This window comes from Gadus macrocephalus, chromosome 7 (assembly GCF_031168955.1).
Source record: "Gadus macrocephalus chromosome 7, ASM3116895v1".
Lineage (NCBI taxonomy): Eukaryota > Metazoa > Chordata > Actinopteri > Gadiformes > Gadidae > Gadus > Gadus macrocephalus.
The window spans coordinates 12803109-12822561 of record NC_082388.1 but is presented as its reverse complement, the minus strand read 5'-3'; the positions used below and the strand labels follow the sequence as shown (position 1 = coordinate 12822561).

Sequence of the window (19453 nt, the reverse complement as noted above, 5' to 3'; positions counted from 1 at the left end):
GTTAACAATAAGTGTATTGAGTCTGAAAGATTACAATTTTTGCTGAAAAGCTATTAAATTGATGTAGCTATAATACAACAAGTTAAAACGCTTGCTATATTTCTTTAATTGCAATAGTTAAACGTTGGTGGGAAAATACTTTGTTATGGGACGTTTGTTTCAAATTAGCGGCTGTCATTTTTCGGTCTTGGGCTGAGGAAGAGAAGTCTAAATAAATGAGGTAATATCCCAGTGGTCTAGTGGTGAACGCTTCAACTGCATTCGGAAAGCTTTAACTATGGTATGTTTCCAAATAAATGGAAACTGACCGAAATCCAAATGCCACGGACTCATTTTATCGTGGCACCAGCTTCCGGTTTGCCGGTGAAATCGTTCCGTCTTGAATTGGGACAACTTTAACATCTGTAGATGAAACATCGGTGTTTATGTCGTTGTACCCCATATCATGAACGTATGATATGCCCTTTGATGCCCCAGTAGTATATAAGTGTTTCAAAATGTGTGTAAACATTGTATTATGGATATGTGCATTTTCTTTCTTGGCACTGGCAGGTAAGCTATTCAACGTGAAACAAGTCTTTATTTTCTCGAAACTTGACTCATGTGATTAACTGTCCGTATCGTGTCCTCGGAAAGACGACCTGAGGATGGTTCACATTCCAGGAGGAAAGATGACCATGGGGACCAATGAAGGAGACGCCAGAGATGGAGAGGCGCCGACTAAAGGAGTCGTAGTCGGACCGTTTAACATCGACAAATACCCAGTTACAAATGCGGATTTTAGGTGATCTTTAAACCTGTAAGTTGTTAGAATAATAACTGAAAGGTAAGGATTTAACCATGATGTCTTGGTCTTTAACCATCAGAGACTTCGTGCGAGCACATAAGTACAAAACAGAAGCTGAGAAGTTTGGTTGGAGTTTTGTTTTCCAAGACTTTGTATCCGTGGAGCTGAAAAGCAAAGTGACAGAAACGATAAAGGTATCTATCTTCCTAAACCTACATGATATCCTTTTGGCCACTGATGAATTCTGCTTGACTTTTTGATTTCCTCAACAGTCTGCCCCCTGGTGGTTGCCAATAGAAAGGGTTTTTTGGAGACAGGTGAGGTCAAATATTGTTGTTGGCAAAAAAAAGCACCCAATCCAAGGGCAGATTGTAAACCTTGATGTGGTCCATCGCACTCCAGCCCGCAGGACCAGGGTCTGGCATCAAAGAGCGTCTGGACTTCCCGGTGGTCCAAGTGAGCTGGAACGACGCGCTGGCCTTCTGCCGCTGGAGGGACGGACGGCTGCCCACGGAGGAGGAGTGGGAGTGGGCTGCCCGCGGGGGGCTGCAGGGTACGTAGCTTAGCTAGAAGGGACCTTCCAACGGCCCTGGGTCGCTCTAGGTATGGTCTAGGTCTAGGTATGGTCTAATTATGGTTGAGGTCTAGGGTGGGTGGAGCCGGTATGGTCTAGTTATGGGTGAGGTCTAGGTTTGGTCCAGGTAGGGTCGAGGTCTAGGTATGATCACGTTGTGGTCCAGTTCTAGGTCTAGGTATGTTGGTCCAGGGGAAAGCGTTTTCACATCGATTAAAACTCTTAATGTTTACAATCCTTTAATCTGCCACACTCAAAATAAGTATTTTCCTGAATTGTGAGATTGCAGAATTTTTACAATGAATCAGGAATTTGATATTGGCTGTGTCTCAATTCAGGGGACACATCCTTCGAAGGTGTGGCCTTCGTGGCCGAACAAACGTTTTTAAATATGGAGCCGTGATATAATAATTATATAAAATATAACCTTAATTAGTTTAACGTTATATGGGTCGTGTTAATGTCATTGAACTTTGCCAATAAAGTTACAAATTTAAAATAGTCCTTACTTTATTTTAATATATAAAAAAATTAGTTTTACATAGATAACAGTTTTGTCATTAAATGTGAAATTTGCTGCAACTGCTGTTTCCGCTCTCTCCGACGCCATTTCTGAAAAAATCCTTACGCGCAATGAATCTTGGGATACGTTGGGCCGTGAAGGATCCAGCCGGTGGACCCTTCAAATCCGGGAAAAGAAGGCTGCATTTGTCGGCGGCATTTGAAGGAGCCTTCGAAATGGGACTGCCTTGACGCGTCGCAGTGACGCAATCGGCCTTCGAAGGATGCGTCCCCTGAATTGAGACACAGCCACTGACTTCCATTAGAAATGTTCCGATATCTGTTAGTGAGTATTATCGCTCTGTTTTGTTACCTACAAGATATAAACACACCGCCCGCTCACAGGGTCGTCCTACAGGCTCAGGTCATCGTGTGTTTGCATCCTGAGTTAACACCTGACCGCTAGTACCATCCTGACATCATATTCCAACGTTCTAGGAAGGACATATCCCTGGGGAAACAAGTTCCAGTCCAACAAAACCAACCTCTGGCAGGTCGGCCTGCGGTCAAAACACACATCATTGGCACCCCCTGCTCTAACATGTGTCACTCTAACATGTTACAGAAAACATCTCCCCTTTTGTCTCAAAGTGAACTGAAATGTTTCAGGGCAAGTTTCCCGATGGAGACACTGCAGAGGACGGTTACCATGGCGTCTCCCCTGTGACGGCCTTTCCTCCACAGAATAACTACGGTACTTCCTCCACACATCCATGAGAACCACACTATTGTTAAAGGCGTGTCCCAGCTGTAGCGCTGTTGAAGCAGACGGGACTGGATCCATCCCATGCAGTGGAACAGTGAGCTACTGCGTTGGACCCTGGATCCATGCTCTGACGCAGTGTGAACGTCTGCCACAGGGTTGTATGACGTGATGGGAAACACGTGGGAATGGACATCCACCTCCTTTCCCGGAGCTCAGCCAATGTACGTCCTGCGCGGTGCTTCCTGGATCGACTCTGTGGACGGCTCGGCCAATCACAAGGCAAGAATCACTACCAGGTGAGTGGGTTCCTATGTTGTGCGTGGTGTCGTGTTTTTATGTGATGTCAGACGCAGCTCCTTAATTCTCCAGATGTTTATTCTAATTAGATGATTCAGCGACAATATTCAGAGCTCTTTGGTGGTTTGTATTGTATTGTATTGTATTGTACTCTTAATCTGGTTGCTGAATGTCTGTTCCGGTCTCATGCTTTCTCAAAGTTGATGTATTTTGTAACCAGAAAAAGTCAAGTTTATTGATATGATATAGTATATACTAGTAAAGTGGAATTATACTGACCTCCTTAGCCATGAGCTGTCAAGCAAAATAAAAACTCAATACTTAAATACTGCCAATCATTCTGGATCACCTGTTGACTACAGGTTAAATACTACTAATCTTTCAAGATCACCTGTTGGACACTATGTTTCACTATGTTTTCAGTAGGTTTTCACTGTTTTCAGTATGTTTCACCATATTTCAGTATGTTTTCAGTATGATTTCACTATGTTTTCACTATGTTTCAGTATGTTTCACCATATTTCAGCATGTTTTCAGTATCTTTCACCATATTTTAGTATGTTTTCACTATGTTTTCACTATGTTTCAGTACATTTCACTGTGTTTCACTATGTTTTCACTGTGTTTCAGTACATTTCACTGTGTTTCACTATGTTTTCACTGTGTTTCAGTACATTTCACTGTTTGTGTTCTCTGCAGGATGGGGAACACCCCTGACTCCGCCTCAGATAACCTGGGCTTCAGGTGTGCAGCCAGCGGGGAACAGAAACAAGCCAAGAACAAAGGAAATTCTGAGTTGTAGTCACAACAATTGTCCAGCTCGACTATATAATGCATCAAATGAAATGTGCCTATTTCTTATTTTCTATGTTGATGTTAGTAGTAGGCAGAGTAGGAAGTCGATGACATACGGAGGGAAAAATGTGATGATTATGATAACATTTCGCTGCTATTTCTCCCAAGGAGAACTTCTGGAGATTTAAAAAGGTTGACATTGTATCATTTCCAAACATGTTTGACCTGTTAAAGACCTTGTAAAGAAATACATTTGAATAAATATGAATATGAATCATATCTCTATGCCGTTTTCCTTGCATAACCTTGCATAACTGAATTTTACAAATATTACTAAGCAAAATCTATGAGGTTATATATGAACTTGACCTGGGCAGTCTAAATCTGTAAGGATATATGTTGACATACGCTAAGCAACACAAGGACTTAGGATATTCTTACAATGGGATCTTATCTGTTGCTATGGGAACAAGAACTTCCTGTACAAAGTCCTGAGTCATTCTTCAATCGAGTTGTCTTTCAGCTCACTTTGTTGTCAGTGGCGACAGATAGACATGTGAACCACTATGTTTGACAACAAAAAGATTTTAGAATGTAAAATATTAAAACAAATTAAATAATAATAGGCACATTTGAGGCTAAACGTCCAATTCTTTATGCACGTTTTTGGATTGGTAAATAGCTTAATAGTTTCAGTCAAAATAAGAATTTGTCCTTCAATCCTTATCTGAGAAACCTAGAGTTGCTAGGGATAGAACCTTGTCAACTAATACCATTACACAAACGGGCAATTCTAACGTAAAATGAATAGTTTTTTTTATCATAGGTTGTGGCCCTCACTACATTCATAGTGTTTCTGTAAAGGTCCCACAGGGATTCATTAGAAGCATACAGCGAGACATGTGATCTCTTCAATCACGTCATCCGTCTCCAACACTGACTTGCTGTGACCAACCCTGCTGACAGATACAACAGTTTAAAATAGCTCAGGTCTGCTCTCGTCGGACCTTTGTTAACCGGTGACGGGCCAGGACCCGCCCCCCCCGGGGTGTGTGGACAAACACTGTGTCACGGCCGTTCTCCCTCTCTACCGCCATACTCCCGCTCTACCTTCATTTACACAAGAAGGAGGAAGAGAGAATGCCATGCGAGCGCGTTTCAATCGTGAGGAATCCAATGACCTTGTGACTCGCGTCAGACGGCAGACTCGCACGCCGTTCAGGAAAAACAAGTCGGTAGACATTCTGTTGGGTTCCCTCCCTCCCTCGCTCTATTCTCTGTCTTCCTCTTCTCAGTTGTTTCAGACACACGGGCCTGACAGCAGCTGGGGACGTTTCGCTGCGTCCACGCCACTGCGTCCACTCCACAGCGTCCACGCCACTGCGTCCACTCCACTGCGTCCACTCCACTGCGTCCACTCCACTGCGTCCACTCCACTGCGTCCACGCCACTGCGTCCACGCCCCTGCGTCCACGCCACTGCGTCCCCTCCACTCCACTGCGTCTGCGGCCCGGTCCTCGTTGGTCCTGCTCTGCCCCGGTGGCTGGTCCCGTCCCGTCCCGTCATGGAGGGCTCCCTGCCCTTCTCCGCGCTGAACGACAGGCTGAGGCCCCACAGCACCCTGCAGCGCCTGTACGCCCCCCCCAGCGTCTGGGAGGACAGACAGACCCCCCGCCCCCTCAGGGAGGGCCCCTCGGGGGGGGGGGCCCGACCCACGCCGTACCAGGGGAGGCCCGACCCCGAGGAGTCTAACGCCGGGTCCGAAGAGCCCGCCGAGGAGGACTCGGAGACGGGGAGCTTGGACTCGGACGGCGGGTCCTCCATGAACGAAGACCAAGGCAACCGCTCGGACCTCCTGTCCCTCCTGACCCAGTGTCTGGACCCCGCCATGAGGCTCACAGACACCGGCTCCGAGGGGCTCGAGGAGCCGGCCGAGGGCCGGCCCGACGCCAGCTCCTCCTCCTCCTCCTCCGCGGAGAGGAGCTCCGACCTCCCCGAGGGCTCCTCCTCCCCCGCCGCCCGGGAGACGGGACGGGGAGCGGACCCACGCGGAGCGGACCGGAGCCTACCGGACCTGCTCCGGGGGAGCGGGCGGCCGCTGAGCCGACGGCGGACGCTGGGGCCCGTCTCGGACACGGTAGGCTGACAAACAGACACTCACAGTATTGTTAGTTGGTTGTGTAACATGTTGTGTAACATCTTCACTTTCATGGCAAACCACGCTCAGTCCCTTTAAAGAACAAACACAGGGAAGCTCCGGTCTTAAGATACTCTCAAGAGCCGTTCGCATGCAGCTCTGTGTGCGCTGTAGCTCGTTATGTACAGCCCATTGAACATCATCACCTGAAAAGGGTAGTGGTTGGGCCTGATTATGAGTACTGTATCATGGTTTGTGGTGCAGCAGCTGGTCTCAGCTCGAAGGACAGGATTTGTTCTCAAGGTTTCGCTCGTGAATGCAGACCAGCAAGGAATTTATTTCTATAAGCATGCTAAACTTTGAATGTGCTTGTGTGCCACTCGTGTGTGTGTGTGTGTGTGTCTTTGTGTGCGTGTCTGTGTGTGCTTGTCTATGTTTGCGTGTCTATATGTGTGCGTGTGTGTGTGTGTGTGCGTGTGTGTGTGTCTGTGTGTGTGCGTGTCTATGTATGCATGCATGTCTGTTTGTGTGTCTGTGTGTGTGTGCGTGTCTATGTGTGTGTGTGTGTGTGTGTGCGTGTCTATGTATGCGTGTCTGTGTGTGTGTCTATGTGTGTGTGTGTGTGTGCGTGTCCAGCTGAAGGAGGTGCGGCGGGAGGTGGCTCTTTCCCGGAGCCGCAGCATCCGTCTGAAGGCTCAGGTGGACAAGCTGCAGGAGGAGGGCCCCGGATGGAGCCAGCACAGAGAGAGGGTAAAACACCCTTCATATCAGCCTCCAGCCTGCACACAGCATCACATGCTGGAGCTGCCCCGTCATTGGTTCAAATGAGTATGAGGTGATCCCTTACAATGGTATGGGACATCGCCACGGAATGCAGCAGAGAGAGGACGTTCTGTTTCCTGCGGTGGTACTCTGTTTGGGGAATTTTATCAGAAATGTCCAAAATGCAATCCAGTATTTGTCTCTGTAGCTTGGTTCTCTGAGCAGGAGGTTCTCCAGCAGGACGGCAGCAGCTCTTTGACCAGGCAGTGTAGCTCGGAGGGGTTGGTGGGGAGTGTGGATGGAGATTGTTTTTAACAAAGACAGTTACTTTTTATTGAATCAGTAGAATTGATCAGTTACAGGATGTGATTTGAACATTATTCAGAGCAGCCAGCTTTGACTCCAGATATGTCTGGGTTATTTTAAGCTCCAAGCTAGACTTTTAAGAATTGACTGTTTAGCATTTGCTTTCATTTGCTCTTCACAAAAGTGATTTAGTTAGTCTTTGTGAGTCACTTTGTTTTTATCTTTTTTATGTACGGTTACAAACAGTTTGTGTCGACAATTAAATGAGCTTTGTGTTCGATGCTCTGAGGAAATGCCAATAAGACGCTTCTGGTTTGGGGGCAGGTGACGGAGGAGGTGCTGTCCGTCCTGAAGCTGCTCCGTCCTCTGAGCGACGCCCGGCTGGTGGAGCCCTCGTCCAGCGCCGACCGGCTGGACGCTGGGCTCAGCCAGCTGCAGCACGTCGCCCGCTCGCTGGCCCTCAGCCACGGCAACCAGGTACAGTCCCGCCGCCTCCCGCCGCCTTATAAGGCCCTCCTGTCCGTCTGCACGGATGGTCAGTTAGTGATTCCTGTTTCTAACTGTATCAGTGCATGTACCTTCTTTCATCATGTTATTTCACCCGGACATGACCTGCTCCTGCCTTTGTGTTTAACACAGTGCGCCCTTATAATGTGTAAATGCGCTGTCCTGAAAACCCAATAAACAGATCAAAAAACAACCCAACAATAGATATGACGGTATAATGAATACAAAACATAAGAACCCGGCAATAGGTTTTTCCATGTTGACATGAATGAGAGACAGTGTCTTGTCAGGGAGATACCAGCCCTCCCCTGGGGCGAGGGCGTGTCTGACATGGTGGCATGTCCGAGGCGGGGGCGTGTCTGAGGCTCGGATAGGCCTTCTCAACTGAAGTATTGTTGTTGCAGTATATCGTTGGATACATTTTGCTGGAATATCATTGGCTAAGAGGAACCCTAGTTTCCTGTACATTACACATACATCCTCTGCTGTTATCATTTTCACTATTAACATCGAGCTAGATTATCCTCTGTCCTCATAAGTGGCAGCTTTAGTGCTGGCTTTATGGTTATGAGTTGGTCTCAAACTAATACATTTATACCATACAACGATAAACTCTTCAATTAGCCATAATAGCTCATTATGTTAAGAACCCAATTACATTAACCAACTAGTTAATATTGGGCTGCAGCAATGAATATGCTCTGTTTGGTCCAAGTTGTTCAAAGAATACAAGCCACTGTAATACATAGACAGACAAGACAGGCATACATGCTATCAAGTTTTTCCTTATGTGTTTTTTCTCAGTCATCTGGAGTGGGGAAGAGGTCAGAGGACATGGCCATTCTGGAGCAAGCCCTCAGAGACAGAGACGAGGCTATAGAGAAGTGGGCAAGCACACACACACGCAAACACATGCACATAACACACACACACACGCATACACACCCAAATACACACGCGCACACCACACACACCACAGGCATACCACACAAACACACACACACACATCACGCACACACGCAAACACCATGCCCACACATCCACACACATATATACACACACCCACACGCACGCACGCACACACCCACACGCACGCACGCACACACACACACGCACACCACGCACACACACACACACACACACACACACACACACACACACACACACAGATGTATCTGGTCAAATCACGAGAAAGTGATTCATGATACAAAAGGAAGTTAAGGAGCTGTTTGCAGCGGTCTCAGAGGAATGTGTCACGGTGTCTCCTTCCTGTTCTGTTCTGCAGGAAGAAAGGAATGGAGGCGGAGTTGCTTCGCAGTAAGTCAGAGATGATGCATCTGAATAACCAGCTTCTGGAAGCCGTGCAGAAACGACTGGAGCTCTCTCTGGAGCTGGAGGCGTGGAAGGTAGGTCTGACCCCGGTCACACACCACCAGGCACCTCATAGGACCCAGTGGTAGGACTGAACACGGTCACACACCACCAGGCACCTCATAGGACCCAGTGGTAGGACTGACCCCGGTCACACACCACCAGGCACCTCATAGGACCCAGTGGTACCACTGAACACGGTCACACACCACTAGGCACCTCATAGGACCCAGTGGTACCACTGAGCCCGGTCACACACCACCAGGCACCTCATAGGACCCAGTGGTAGGACTGAACACGGTCACACACCACCAGGCACCTCATAGGACCCAGTGGTAGGACTGACCCCGGTCACACACCACCAGGCACCTCATAGGACCCAGTGGTAGGTCTGACCCCGGTCACACACCACCAGGCATCTCATAGGACCCAGTGGTACCACTGAGCCCGGTCACACACCACCAGGCACCTCATAGGACCCAGTGGTACCACTGAGCCCGGTCACACCACCAGGCACCTCATAGGACCCAGTGGTACCACTGAGCCCGGTCACACCACCAGGCACCTCATAGGACCCAGTGGTACCACTGAGCCCGGTCACACCACCAGGCACCTCATAGGACCCAGTGGTAGGACCGCCGGCTGACCGACCTACTGCACTCACCATCAAATGATGCAGTAAACGGAAGAGTGTTTTTTACTAGGTCTTTAGAGGTCTTTCTATTGTAGAGTCACTATTATAGAGTGACTCTACTCTTTATAACTATTATAGTGTCTTTAGATTGACTCTACTCTATATAACTATTATACAGTCTTTAGAATGAATCTGTTTATATAACTGTTACAGTCTTTAGAGTGACTCTACTTGATATAACTAAACACTGTACTCGTGTGAGGCTAAGCAGCATGGTGTAGCACTAGCAGAGAGAGTGTGGCGCTTTGCCCCGCGAGTCTCCTCATTCATTCATTCATTCATCTGGAACGGGCACTGCCTCCATTGGCCCTTTTCCTTGGACGACCTCGAGTTGAAAGGCATGTTTTGAAAGAAAAGGAGGAGCCAGGCAGGTCCCATGGGAAGCGGCCTTCTCACCCCCCTCATGTCTTCCAGGAGGACCTCCAGTACATCCTCAACCAGCAGCTGCAGCAGCAGCAGCAGAGCCAGCAGGCGGAGGAGTCCCAGAAGAGGAGCCGCGGGGGGCTACTGAGGAGGACCAACCGGGTGCCGGTCCAGAGACCCGACCCCCCCGCCCCCGCCCCCGCCCCCAACCCGAGCCCCCCTCCTCCTCCTCCTCCTCCTGCCGTCACCAAGGCCTTCCCCTCGGACGGCTTCAGCTCGCTGTCCCGCGCCTTCAAGGACAGGTTCAGGAGGGGCAAGGTCGGTCGTCAAGGAGACCAGGAGCCGGCGGGCCCCGATGTACAGCAGGCGTCAGCCACTGGTTTCCAGACTGTATCGCTGGACTAAAACAGTCAGTCAAGAATATACTAAGAAAGACATTCACAAACACAGACAGTCACACACACACATTTTTATGAATGATTAATCTTGCAATAATTATCGCTAAACCATATCCTATAAGATATCTTTTTTTATCTTTTATTATCTTTTATAATAAGTGGGTGCTTCATAACTACCCCAAAGGATTTGTTTTACGTTATATTTGTTTAGCTGACGCATTCATCCAAAGTGCATTTAACCATGGTATAACCTAAAAAGTGAAAGAATGGTGACACATAAAGCATAAATCAAGTGCTCTTGAGTGTGTATTGGCGTGACGGAACAGATTAGGATGTGTTTGCATCTTGCTGATTGGCCGATATACATGGCTAATACATGACTGCTCATCAGGTGTTTGACACGCCTTCACCCAGCGCTAAACATGTTCATATGTAGCAGTAAAATAGCTTTACAAAATATCGTCATATCATATTTTAAACAAATCAAATTTAAAACTCAGACTTAACTGAGTAACTGGTTTAAATATTGAAGCTTCCACAATAAATATATGTATATTTACAAATCTCTATATATAAATATATATATATGTATCAATACATTTCTATATAAATATATATTTATATACACATAAATAAGAAAATATAGATACATATATATATAATACATAAAAATATCTATATTTATATAGATATAGCGTGAGGTGGAAAAAGCTACTCAAATTAAAGTACAGTAACATCACTGAAATCTTTCTCAATTCCAAGTACAAGTATTGTAGTTAATATTTACTCAAGTGTAAGTACAAAGTACTCAAAAGTACTTACTCTTTTCAAAACCTACTCAAAAGTAATAGTTACTAGTTATTTTTTAACTGGTATTATTTATTGCCTTACCAATCAAATGTTTTCAACTGCAAGGGGTGATCCAAAATCTCTAATCAGGGTTAACTTTGAACAATGATTTTGAGCATTTTTACATCCTGTCATATCCATTTTACATCCTGTCATAGCAATTTTAAATCTTGTAAAATTGACATCCTGTACGCCTTGAAAACGTAACTTGAATATATTGGTTATCGTGACTTAATAAGCTTTTTTCAAACCCAACAAAACATACAATAAGGCCTTCTATTTTAGTCTATAGCCTACTTTGACCCTGAAGGAGTGTGAAATCTGTGATATTAACATTCCTCTTATCTCTGAATCATTTGTTCAATTGCCTACACAAAACGACTCAAACTATTTAAAGTCCATAACTGAAGTCTAATTTTGAAGCTGGACACAATAAGACAGTCAGCCATAATCCATTCAGCCTACCGACTACACCTGAGTCTGACTGCACTGAGGGCTGAAAGGTAGGATTTTTGCTAGGTGAACTCAGAAATTCTCAGGCCAATGCAGCTTGTAGTTCTCAACATACTTGCCTGCAATTTTTTACTCAGTAACTTGTGTGGTTTAATATGTAACTAATTACAATACTTACTTACTCAAGTAAAAGTAAAAGTACTGTTTTTAAAAACTACTGAAAAAATACCAAAAAACTCATACATTTACATTAGTAAATGTAATTAGGTACTTTCCACCTCTGGATATATTTATATAAATATATATATTTATATAAATATCAATATGAATATATATCTATATATAACACACCATGGTGATTAACAGACTCAATGTTAGGTCGATTTTATTGTATATATCCATTATACATTTTGTAAATATATATATTTATAATGTACATCTAAATAATTCACTCATATACACATCCCATATTCTTTTTTTAATTCTGCATTTTGTTTAAGTTATTTCATTGTCTATAAGGAATATCATTTAAAAAATAAATCAAAACGGCTAAAAAAACATGTAGCCTGGAGACGCAAACATCCACATAGAACCAGGAGAAAGGCATGCTTAGACTACAGCATCAGACACTTCGGTCCGTTTCTAAATCAAATGAATTAATATACTTTTACATTGGAGCTCTGAAGACATTCTCAACCACCCTCACTCAGCTGACACTGTTTAAGTTGCTCATGTCATAAAGGGCCTTTGCCCCTCTGGTTGCATTCAGATACAAATCCTATATTTCAAGTCATTCAGAAAATTGTCATAACAAAAACTAAATGGGATTGCTTGGATCTAATAGCAAGTGCCGTTATAATCGTGTACAAAAAACGATATTGTGCTAGACCTTTAATACGTTGGAGATTCAATCCATTTGCCCCCAAGCGGCAGCCCAGCTGCCCACTGATTAAAGAGGACTCCCCGAGCTCTGCAGGGCTCCGTCAGGACCCCCTCTGGTCTGCTCCTCCATGTACCATGGAGGAGCAGACCCCCATGCGTGGGGGGGAGGAAGGTGCTGACCTACGACACCCTGAGTCAAACACACCCTGCTCACCAAGACAAGAGACACATGGCAGTAGCTGAACTATTCCTATTTGAAATGATAAACACCAAGAAGTCCCTTCTGAAATAAGGAAAACAACGCCGTTAACAACACTATGATGACCCAACATGAAACACTGCAGCATACAGAAGACTATACAGCCTTTACCCCAAAGATAAGGGTGATACATGTACATGGTTTAGGAACAACCATCTCCACACTGATAGGTGGGATAGAAATAAGAAAAGACAGGACTGCACGATACGGCTTCTTTATCCCAAGCAGGCGCCCGCACAAACACACATACACACACACACACACACACACACTCACACAGTTGTAACCTGAAATATTCAGCACACAGCTTGACGTAGCTGTTCTGGTTGGCATTATATAAAAGCACAGCCAGCTATTCCAGCGACCCAGGAGAGCACCTCATCTATGGACCAGGTTGACATGGAGGAGGTGACGCGGTAAACAACTACATGAGTTCTACAACACCGGTAATGCACGACCATAAGGATCACGTCACAAAACACTTACACTAGTGTACACAATTCTTTTGCAGTCTGGTTTGAAGACGCACATTCTTGACTTACTCCAAAGGAGACAAGCCTCTCTATCATCATTCTGGATCTTCTGTTTAACTACATCAAGGCCGTTCTAGAAGCAGGGAGGAATGACATTTCCACACACATCCTTCACCGCCACGGACCTGTGCAAACAAATTCTTTGGATAAGGATTTATCTCCAACTTCCCTCAATTAAGACCCGATAGCATCAAGTACTTCTATGCCGCCTTGCTACTAGTCCACTAATTCAACTAACACCAACTCTACAAACTCAACATTCTACATCTGCCAGCCATTGATGAGAAATGCACAAAGTAAAAAGACTGAAACATCATCAACAAACACGCTACTATGCACTACACATGTTGAACTCAAACCGACTGCATTAGAGAAAGGGTTTGGGTCCGGAACTTTAAACATTAGTCTTGTTAGGACCACGGGTGGACGTCCTGGGGACCTGGGGACCATCTGCACCGTGAGAGTTTGCAGCCAGGCGCCCCCCCTGCTCCCAGCCCCCCCCCCTCAGCAGGGGGGGCTGGGAGGCTGCTAGGCTGGGGAGGGAGCCCACTCAGCCTCCCTACGACTGCAGGAAGGAGCTGATGGAGCTGATGAAGTCCAGCGGTTTGTCCGCGTGGATCCAATGGCTTGCGTCCGGGATGTACTGGATGTCGGCGCAGGGAAACAACCGCTGGATCTCTGGATAGTCCTCTGAGCTGCAGGGGGGGGGGGATAGGAAGACCAGCACTGTCACAAAAGAAAGAGGCTGCACCATCTGTGATAGACGTGTTGCTGCAATGGCTAGAGAACGAATCTAGGAACCACTAGGGTCCCTGATACTATTATTCACACTCACATTATGAGATAATCCATTTCCATTACAGGGGATTTGTTCTGTTCGGTGCCTGATTCTGGTGGAACACAACTAGCTTTATACTTCACGCTAATACTTAGGAATCCAAAGGCACCACTTAAAGGGCTGATACTTATGCAGACTTCTAAACAGAGATATCTAATCCATTAGACGCCTAATGCCATGATCCAATTAATGATCCACGTCTGGTGCCTCGTGTCAGACAACAGCAGTGTGTTCGGCACACTAACCACTTCATAACATGTAACCACCTCCTATCATGTAACGTCTTCATATGTGGTCCAGGATCTGGACCACTGCTGCACTGAGCGACCACTTCCTATCCATAATACAAGCATCTGCTCTACACTGAAGTAGTCATAGCAAACAGTACGACTCAGCTCAACCAGTACCAGCTCAACCAGTACAAGACCGGTAAATCTCAACCAGTACGGCTCAACCAGTACAAGACCAGCCAGTACTGCTCAACCAGTACTGCTCAACCAGTACAGCTCAACCAGTACAGCTCAACCAGTACAAGACCAGCCAGTACTGCTCAACCAGTACATCTCAACCAGTACGGCTTAACCAGTACAAGACCAGCCAGTACAAGACCAGTACATCTCAACCTGTACAACGCCAGTACAAGACCAGTACATCTCAACCAGTACAGCTCAAGCAGTACAAGACCAGCCAGTACGGTTCAACCAGTACAAGACCAGTACAGCTAAACCAGAACCAGACCAACCAGTACCAGACCAGTGCAGATCAGCCATTCCTACAGAGTCCCCCTTCTATCCAGCCGTCTGTGTCCATGACAGGTCCGTGGGTCCTACCTGATGTAGGCAGAACTCGCTCCACCCAGGAACAGGGTGGGGCCGTCGTAGGTGGTGTCCAGACTTGGAAAGCTCATGATGTCATCAAGGTGCGCCGAAATGGCCGCCAGGTTGACTCTCCAGGAGTACTGGCCGTTGGTCTCCACCAGGTTGGTCAGCAGGAACTGGCGAACAGAGTGTTCCTGAAGGGGAAGAGCGTAGGATTCAGATAGTGTTCCTGAAGGGGAAGAGCGTAGGATTCAGATAGTGTTCCTGAAGGGGAAGAGCGTAGGATTCAGATAGTGTTCCTGAAGGGGAAGAGCGTAGGATTCAGATAGTGTTCCTGAAGGGGAAGAGCGTAGGATTCAGATAGTGTTCCTGAAGGGGAAGAGCGTAGGATTCAGATAGTGTTCCTGAAGGGGAAGAGCGTAGGATTCAGATAGTGTTCCTGAAGGGGAAGAGCGTAGGATTCCTACAGTGTTAGGGTTAGGGTTTGGGGGCTCTGGAGAGGAGAGGTGTGAGGAGGACGGTCAGGCTTGGAACCACCGTGGATCTCAAGCATGGACGGCTCTACTTTAGCCCCCACAAGGGACCCCACTAGGTCAGGAGGGACCCCACAAGGTCAGGAGGGACCCCACAAGGGACCCCACTCGGTCAGGAGGGACCCCACGAGGGACCCCACTAGGTCAGGAGGGACCCCACTAGAAGAGGAGGGACCCCACAAGGGACCCCACTAGGGACCCCACTAGGCCAGGAGGGACCCCACTAGGTCAGGAGGGACCCCACGAGGGACCCCACTAGGTCAGGAGGGACCCCACTAGGTCATGAGGGACCCCACTAGGGACTCCACTACGTCAGGAGGGACCCCACGAGGGACCCCACAAGGGACCCCACTAGGTCAGGGACCCCACTAGTTCAGGATGGACCCCACTAGGGACCCCACTAGTACAGGAGGGACCCCACTTGGTCAGGGGAGACAGCGCTGGGTCAGGAGGGCCGGCCCGGGGTCAGACCTTGACTTGCTTGCGGAGCTGGTCCTCGGCCATCCTCCTGGCGGTGGAGCGGGGCAGCGTGCTGGACACCGTCACCGCCTGCATGGCGTTGATGTAGAAGCGGAAGTTGGTCCGCGTGGTGGTCTGGGCGGGGCTGATGTCCACCACCACCAGCCTCTCCACCAGGTCAGGCTGGAGGACCAGACAACAGGGGGAGGAAGGAGAAGAAGAAGAAGAAGAAGAAGAAGAAGAAGAAGAAGGTGAGCAGGACAAGGAACAACGACCTTGACTAAACACTGTCGGCCCCTGTTCATGGATGTGTTGTTGTGGTACTTTTGATGGGCCAGAGTGGTCATACTTTTCAATTCAATACCCTGTGTTTTGGCCCTAAACTCCTGTTATACTGAGGACATTACCTGTGTCAGCGCCGTAGTCATGGCTACCTTCCCTCCCATGCTGTGGCCAATCAGAACACACTTCTCAATGTGGAGCTTGGTGAGCAGGTGCTTGAGATCGCTGGCCATGGCCTCGTAGGTCAGCACCGGATGGTGTGGGCTGGTACCATGGTTACGGGCATCAATGGTCAGCACCTAACTGGACAAAAGATGGTTACAACACTTGGGATGGGGGGAAAACAAGGTGGCTAAGACCCCCATCCATTACTACAGGCTCCCAGCTAACCGCACTCAGGGCTGCTACAGCGCTCCCCCCCTGCGTTACCTTCCTGCCGGTGCGCTGCACCAGGGACTTGGCGATGGAGTGGAAGTTGGACTTGCTCCCAAACAGGCCGTGGAGGAACACGAGCGGAGTGCTCTCGCCCTTCCCGTCGAACACGTCATAGGTGAGGTTCACCGGGCTGAGGGGGGAGAACAGGTCATAGGGCAGGTTCACTGGGCTGTGGGGAGAACCGTTCATAGGTCAGATTCACCGCGCTGAGGGGGGAGAACCGCTCATAAGCTTTTATTACGTAAGCATTAAGTCGTTGTTGCGATCGTTGCCGTTATCATTGTCATATAATTGTTTTACAAGTATGTAAGCAATACAAATGCTATTTGGTTCCATCACCCGGAAGAGGATAATTTTTGTATCGCCATTCGCTGGTCCTCGTCCCTCTCAACAGGGGTCCTATCGCAAACCACTGTCTCGACATTGAGCTTTATTTAACTGCCATGTCTAGACAAGTCTGAGCCTAATTCATCAGAGGAATCCAACACACTGGATCACAGTCGGAGCTAGCCAAGTAGCTGCTTCTGAATGTCATCCAGTCCATTTGACCCTAATGGACCATCAGACATAACGCTGCATCACTAACCTCCATTATCCGCTCCTGCTTTTTAAAGACGTGTATGGCCAATTAATCGATAACAGAGCTATGGAAAACTCCCTCATGATAAAAGTCGACACTGAGGTTTTTTTTCAGATATCATTTGTACCTTTCAGAGCTGGAGAACCGGGCCAGAGCAGGAGCCCCGCCGCACATGGACCCCCGTCCCGCGGCTGAGCGGCACTGCGCCCTCCCGCACAACAGACCGGTCTGGAACCAGCGACGCAACACACTCATGGTACGATCGGTCCGGCGCAGGGTCGGGACAAGGACATGCGATGATCAATCTCGCAACAGAAGCTAACGTAAATCTGTGCGTCCACCTTCGTGCCCGCTGCCCAGGATGCCAGGATGAGGAGTCATCGCGTCGCGTTGACAGCTGGTCATGCGTCATGACGTAGACAATACGTTCGTCACGCAACGTAAACCACTGGCGGAGTATATTATATGACATGATATAATATAACAAATATGCAATTCAGATCCATTTTATTATGGGTCTTTCATGCGCACATGTTTTTGTTTTAACTAACATATAATTCCAGCCCTAGTTTGTCAGTTCTTAAATTAAATATAAAACATTTGTGATCATATAAAACATATTTAGTTTAGAAAGAATGAAATAAAACATGGATTTTAATATTAGTTATGTATCCTATTGTATAATATCAGAGATGTAATCAATAGTTCTTACTAATTGGGACTTGTTGTAACACTGCCTTCACAATGCTGAGTTCATTGCACCGTCCACCAGGGGGAGCTGTATTGGAATACAACGGATTACAGTGTCGTGATAAGGCCAATTATCTTACATCATATGTGCCTCAAGAGTCTCTCTTGGCCGTGTTACTGGGATACGTGTTTGAGTCCTGACATTGTATACCTGTAACCAAAGGTTGACATGGGGAAAACCCCAATAGGGTTTCCCTATTGGGGTTTGGCCTCCTTTATCAGTGTGCAAAATGTCCTCAAATTTAAATTATGTTACCTATTATTTTGGAAAGGTAACATATTTCATTTTGCAAGCAGCTAAATGTCCATGTTGGACTTGTTTATCCAACCACATGAAACATAATGGGGGTTACTTTGTTTTATCACTGCTCGATCTGAAAACCCCATCTTTGATGACAGTGCCGCCAACTGCCAGGTTAGAGATGATGTAACTCGACCCTACATCACATCTGTTCATACAAAAACTTAAGTAACAGCAATACTAACAACCATGTGATGAATAATGTATTGAAGTAGTTCCTATTTACAATATAATCAGTACTATTTATGATTTGCATTACCATCTCCATTTTGAAACACATCTTTGACAAAAAAACGCATTTGCCTGTGTGATGTGTAGTTGTGTGAACAGCTGATCTATAATCAGCTACTTGCTCCTTTCTTCACCCTCAGTATTTAGTATATACAGCGAGATCCCTGCAGCGGGCAGTTGAAGAACAGGAGAGAGCAACATGGAGGAGCCTCCATGTTTCACTGCTCTCTCCTGTCAGGAGCCCTGTCCACTGAAACATGGAGGAGCCTCTAAGGGCGCATTTCCAATGGAGGGTGCGTTGGAAATGCGCCCTCCATTGGAAATGCGCCCTCCGTACCCCTCCTCCGTCTCAGTACCCCTCCTCCGTTAGTACCCCTCCTCCGTCTCAGTACCCCTCCTCCGTTGGGGTACTGAGACGCCTGAAAGGGTGCCGGCAAGTTCGAGCTACACACACCGTCCGTTGATTGGTCGACAGAATTGTCCCTTCCGGGCAACATGGGGATAATCACAAACACAGTACCCGCAAGTTATTTCTGGACAACAGCGGAAGCTTAGTTTATTGGTCTTTGTTCATTGCGTCATGTTCTTCTTTTTCCTTGGATTTATTAGCAGTCTACAATGTGTCAGGCTGCTATGAGGTCATGATGCTTACGTAGCTGTCAAGGATATCGCTATCCGGCTTAAACCCCGCTCTACCATAAGGGAACTGCTGGCAACGCGAGCCGTTACTGAACTGGGCCAAAACCGCAACTTCACTACTGGGCCAAGCCGTGCAGGGCCGAAGCGCACCCGCTTGGGCCCTGCAGTAGCTACTCCTCTCTCACCGTGACAAGCCCACTGGGATGGAACTGTGTGTGGTTACATCCTGTTGTTGCCATGGGGATGGTCTCTTGGAGTGAAACCCACTGGGAACAGACATATCCCCCAAAGCTGCGGGAGAAGGGGTTGCGTGTGCGTGTGGGTGTGGATGTGGATGTGGATGCGTGTGTGCT

The 19453-nt window shown here is 47.2% G+C and overlaps 3 protein-coding genes across 3 annotated transcripts; 2 read left to right on the top strand and 1 right to left on the bottom strand.

The window, feature by feature from the left end:
- Positions 1-331: 331 nt before the first annotated feature.
- On the top strand, positions 332-3999 carry sumf2 (sulfatase modifying factor 2). The gene is made up of 9 exons (XM_060055841.1): positions 332-552; positions 637-784; positions 867-981; positions 1060-1104; positions 1190-1340; positions 2361-2416; positions 2532-2616; positions 2783-2924; positions 3625-3999. Exons 1-9 carry the CDS (start codon positions 459-461, stop codon positions 3725-3727), a joined length of 939 nt encoding a protein of 312 aa, XP_059911824.1. The 5' UTR covers positions 332-458; the 3' UTR covers positions 3728-3999.
- A 741-nt stretch (positions 4000-4740) lies between these two features.
- bicdl2l (bicaudal-D-related protein 2-like) lies at positions 4741-11337 on the top strand. Its single transcript, XM_060055788.1, has 6 exons — positions 4741-5857; positions 6494-6607; positions 7250-7402; positions 8237-8316; positions 8718-8838; positions 9912-11337. The coding sequence occupies exons 1-6, from the start codon at positions 5285-5287 to the stop codon at positions 10263-10265; spliced, it is 1395 nt and encodes a 464-aa protein (XP_059911771.1). The 5' UTR covers positions 4741-5284; the 3' UTR covers positions 10266-11337.
- A 591-nt stretch (positions 11338-11928) lies between these two features.
- Positions 11929-17581, bottom strand: abhd11 (abhydrolase domain containing 11). Its single transcript, XM_060055837.1, has 6 exons — positions 17307-17581; positions 16594-16729; positions 16290-16463; positions 15895-16065; positions 14903-15084; positions 11929-13929 (listed from the first exon to the last, which is right to left on the bottom strand). The coding sequence occupies exons 1-6, from the start codon at positions 17432-17434 to the stop codon at positions 13794-13796; spliced, it is 927 nt and encodes a 308-aa protein (XP_059911820.1). The 5' UTR covers positions 17435-17581; the 3' UTR covers positions 11929-13793.
- Positions 17582-19453: the final 1872 nt, after the last annotated feature.

Bases quoted from the DNA above. Each gene is read 5' to 3' on its own strand.
- abhd11 (XM_060055837.1), bottom strand. From the start codon at position 17,434: ATGAGTGTGTTGCGTCGCTGGTTCCAGACCGGTCTGTTGTGCGGGAGG. The intron at 16,464-16,593 runs GTAACGCAGGGG...TTGTCCAGTTAG, and splicing joins TGCAGCGCACCGGCAGGAAG to GTGCTGACCATTGATGCCCG. The intron at 13,930-14,902 runs GTAGGACCCACG...CCCCCCCTGCAG, and splicing joins GCGAGTTCTGCCTACATCAG to CTCAGAGGACTATCCAGAGA.
- sumf2 (XM_060055841.1), top strand. From the start codon at position 459: ATGCCCTTTGATGCCCCAGTAGTATATAAGTGTTTCAAAATGTGTGTA. The intron at 553-636 runs GTAAGCTATTCA...GTCCTCGGAAAG, and splicing joins TTCTTTCTTGGCACTGGCAG to ACGACCTGAGGATGGTTCAC. The intron at 1,341-2,360 runs GTACGTAGCTTA...CCAACGTTCTAG, and splicing joins TGCCCGCGGGGGGCTGCAGG to GAAGGACATATCCCTGGGGA.
- bicdl2l (XM_060055788.1), top strand. From the start codon at position 5,285: ATGGAGGGCTCCCTGCCCTTCTCCGCGCTGAACGACAGGCTGAGGCCC. The intron at 6,608-7,249 runs GTAAAACACCCT...GTTTGGGGGCAG, and splicing joins GGAGCCAGCACAGAGAGAGG to GTGACGGAGGAGGTGCTGTC. The intron at 8,317-8,717 runs GTGGGCAAGCAC...TCTGTTCTGCAG, and splicing joins AGAGACGAGGCTATAGAGAA to GAAGAAAGGAATGGAGGCGG.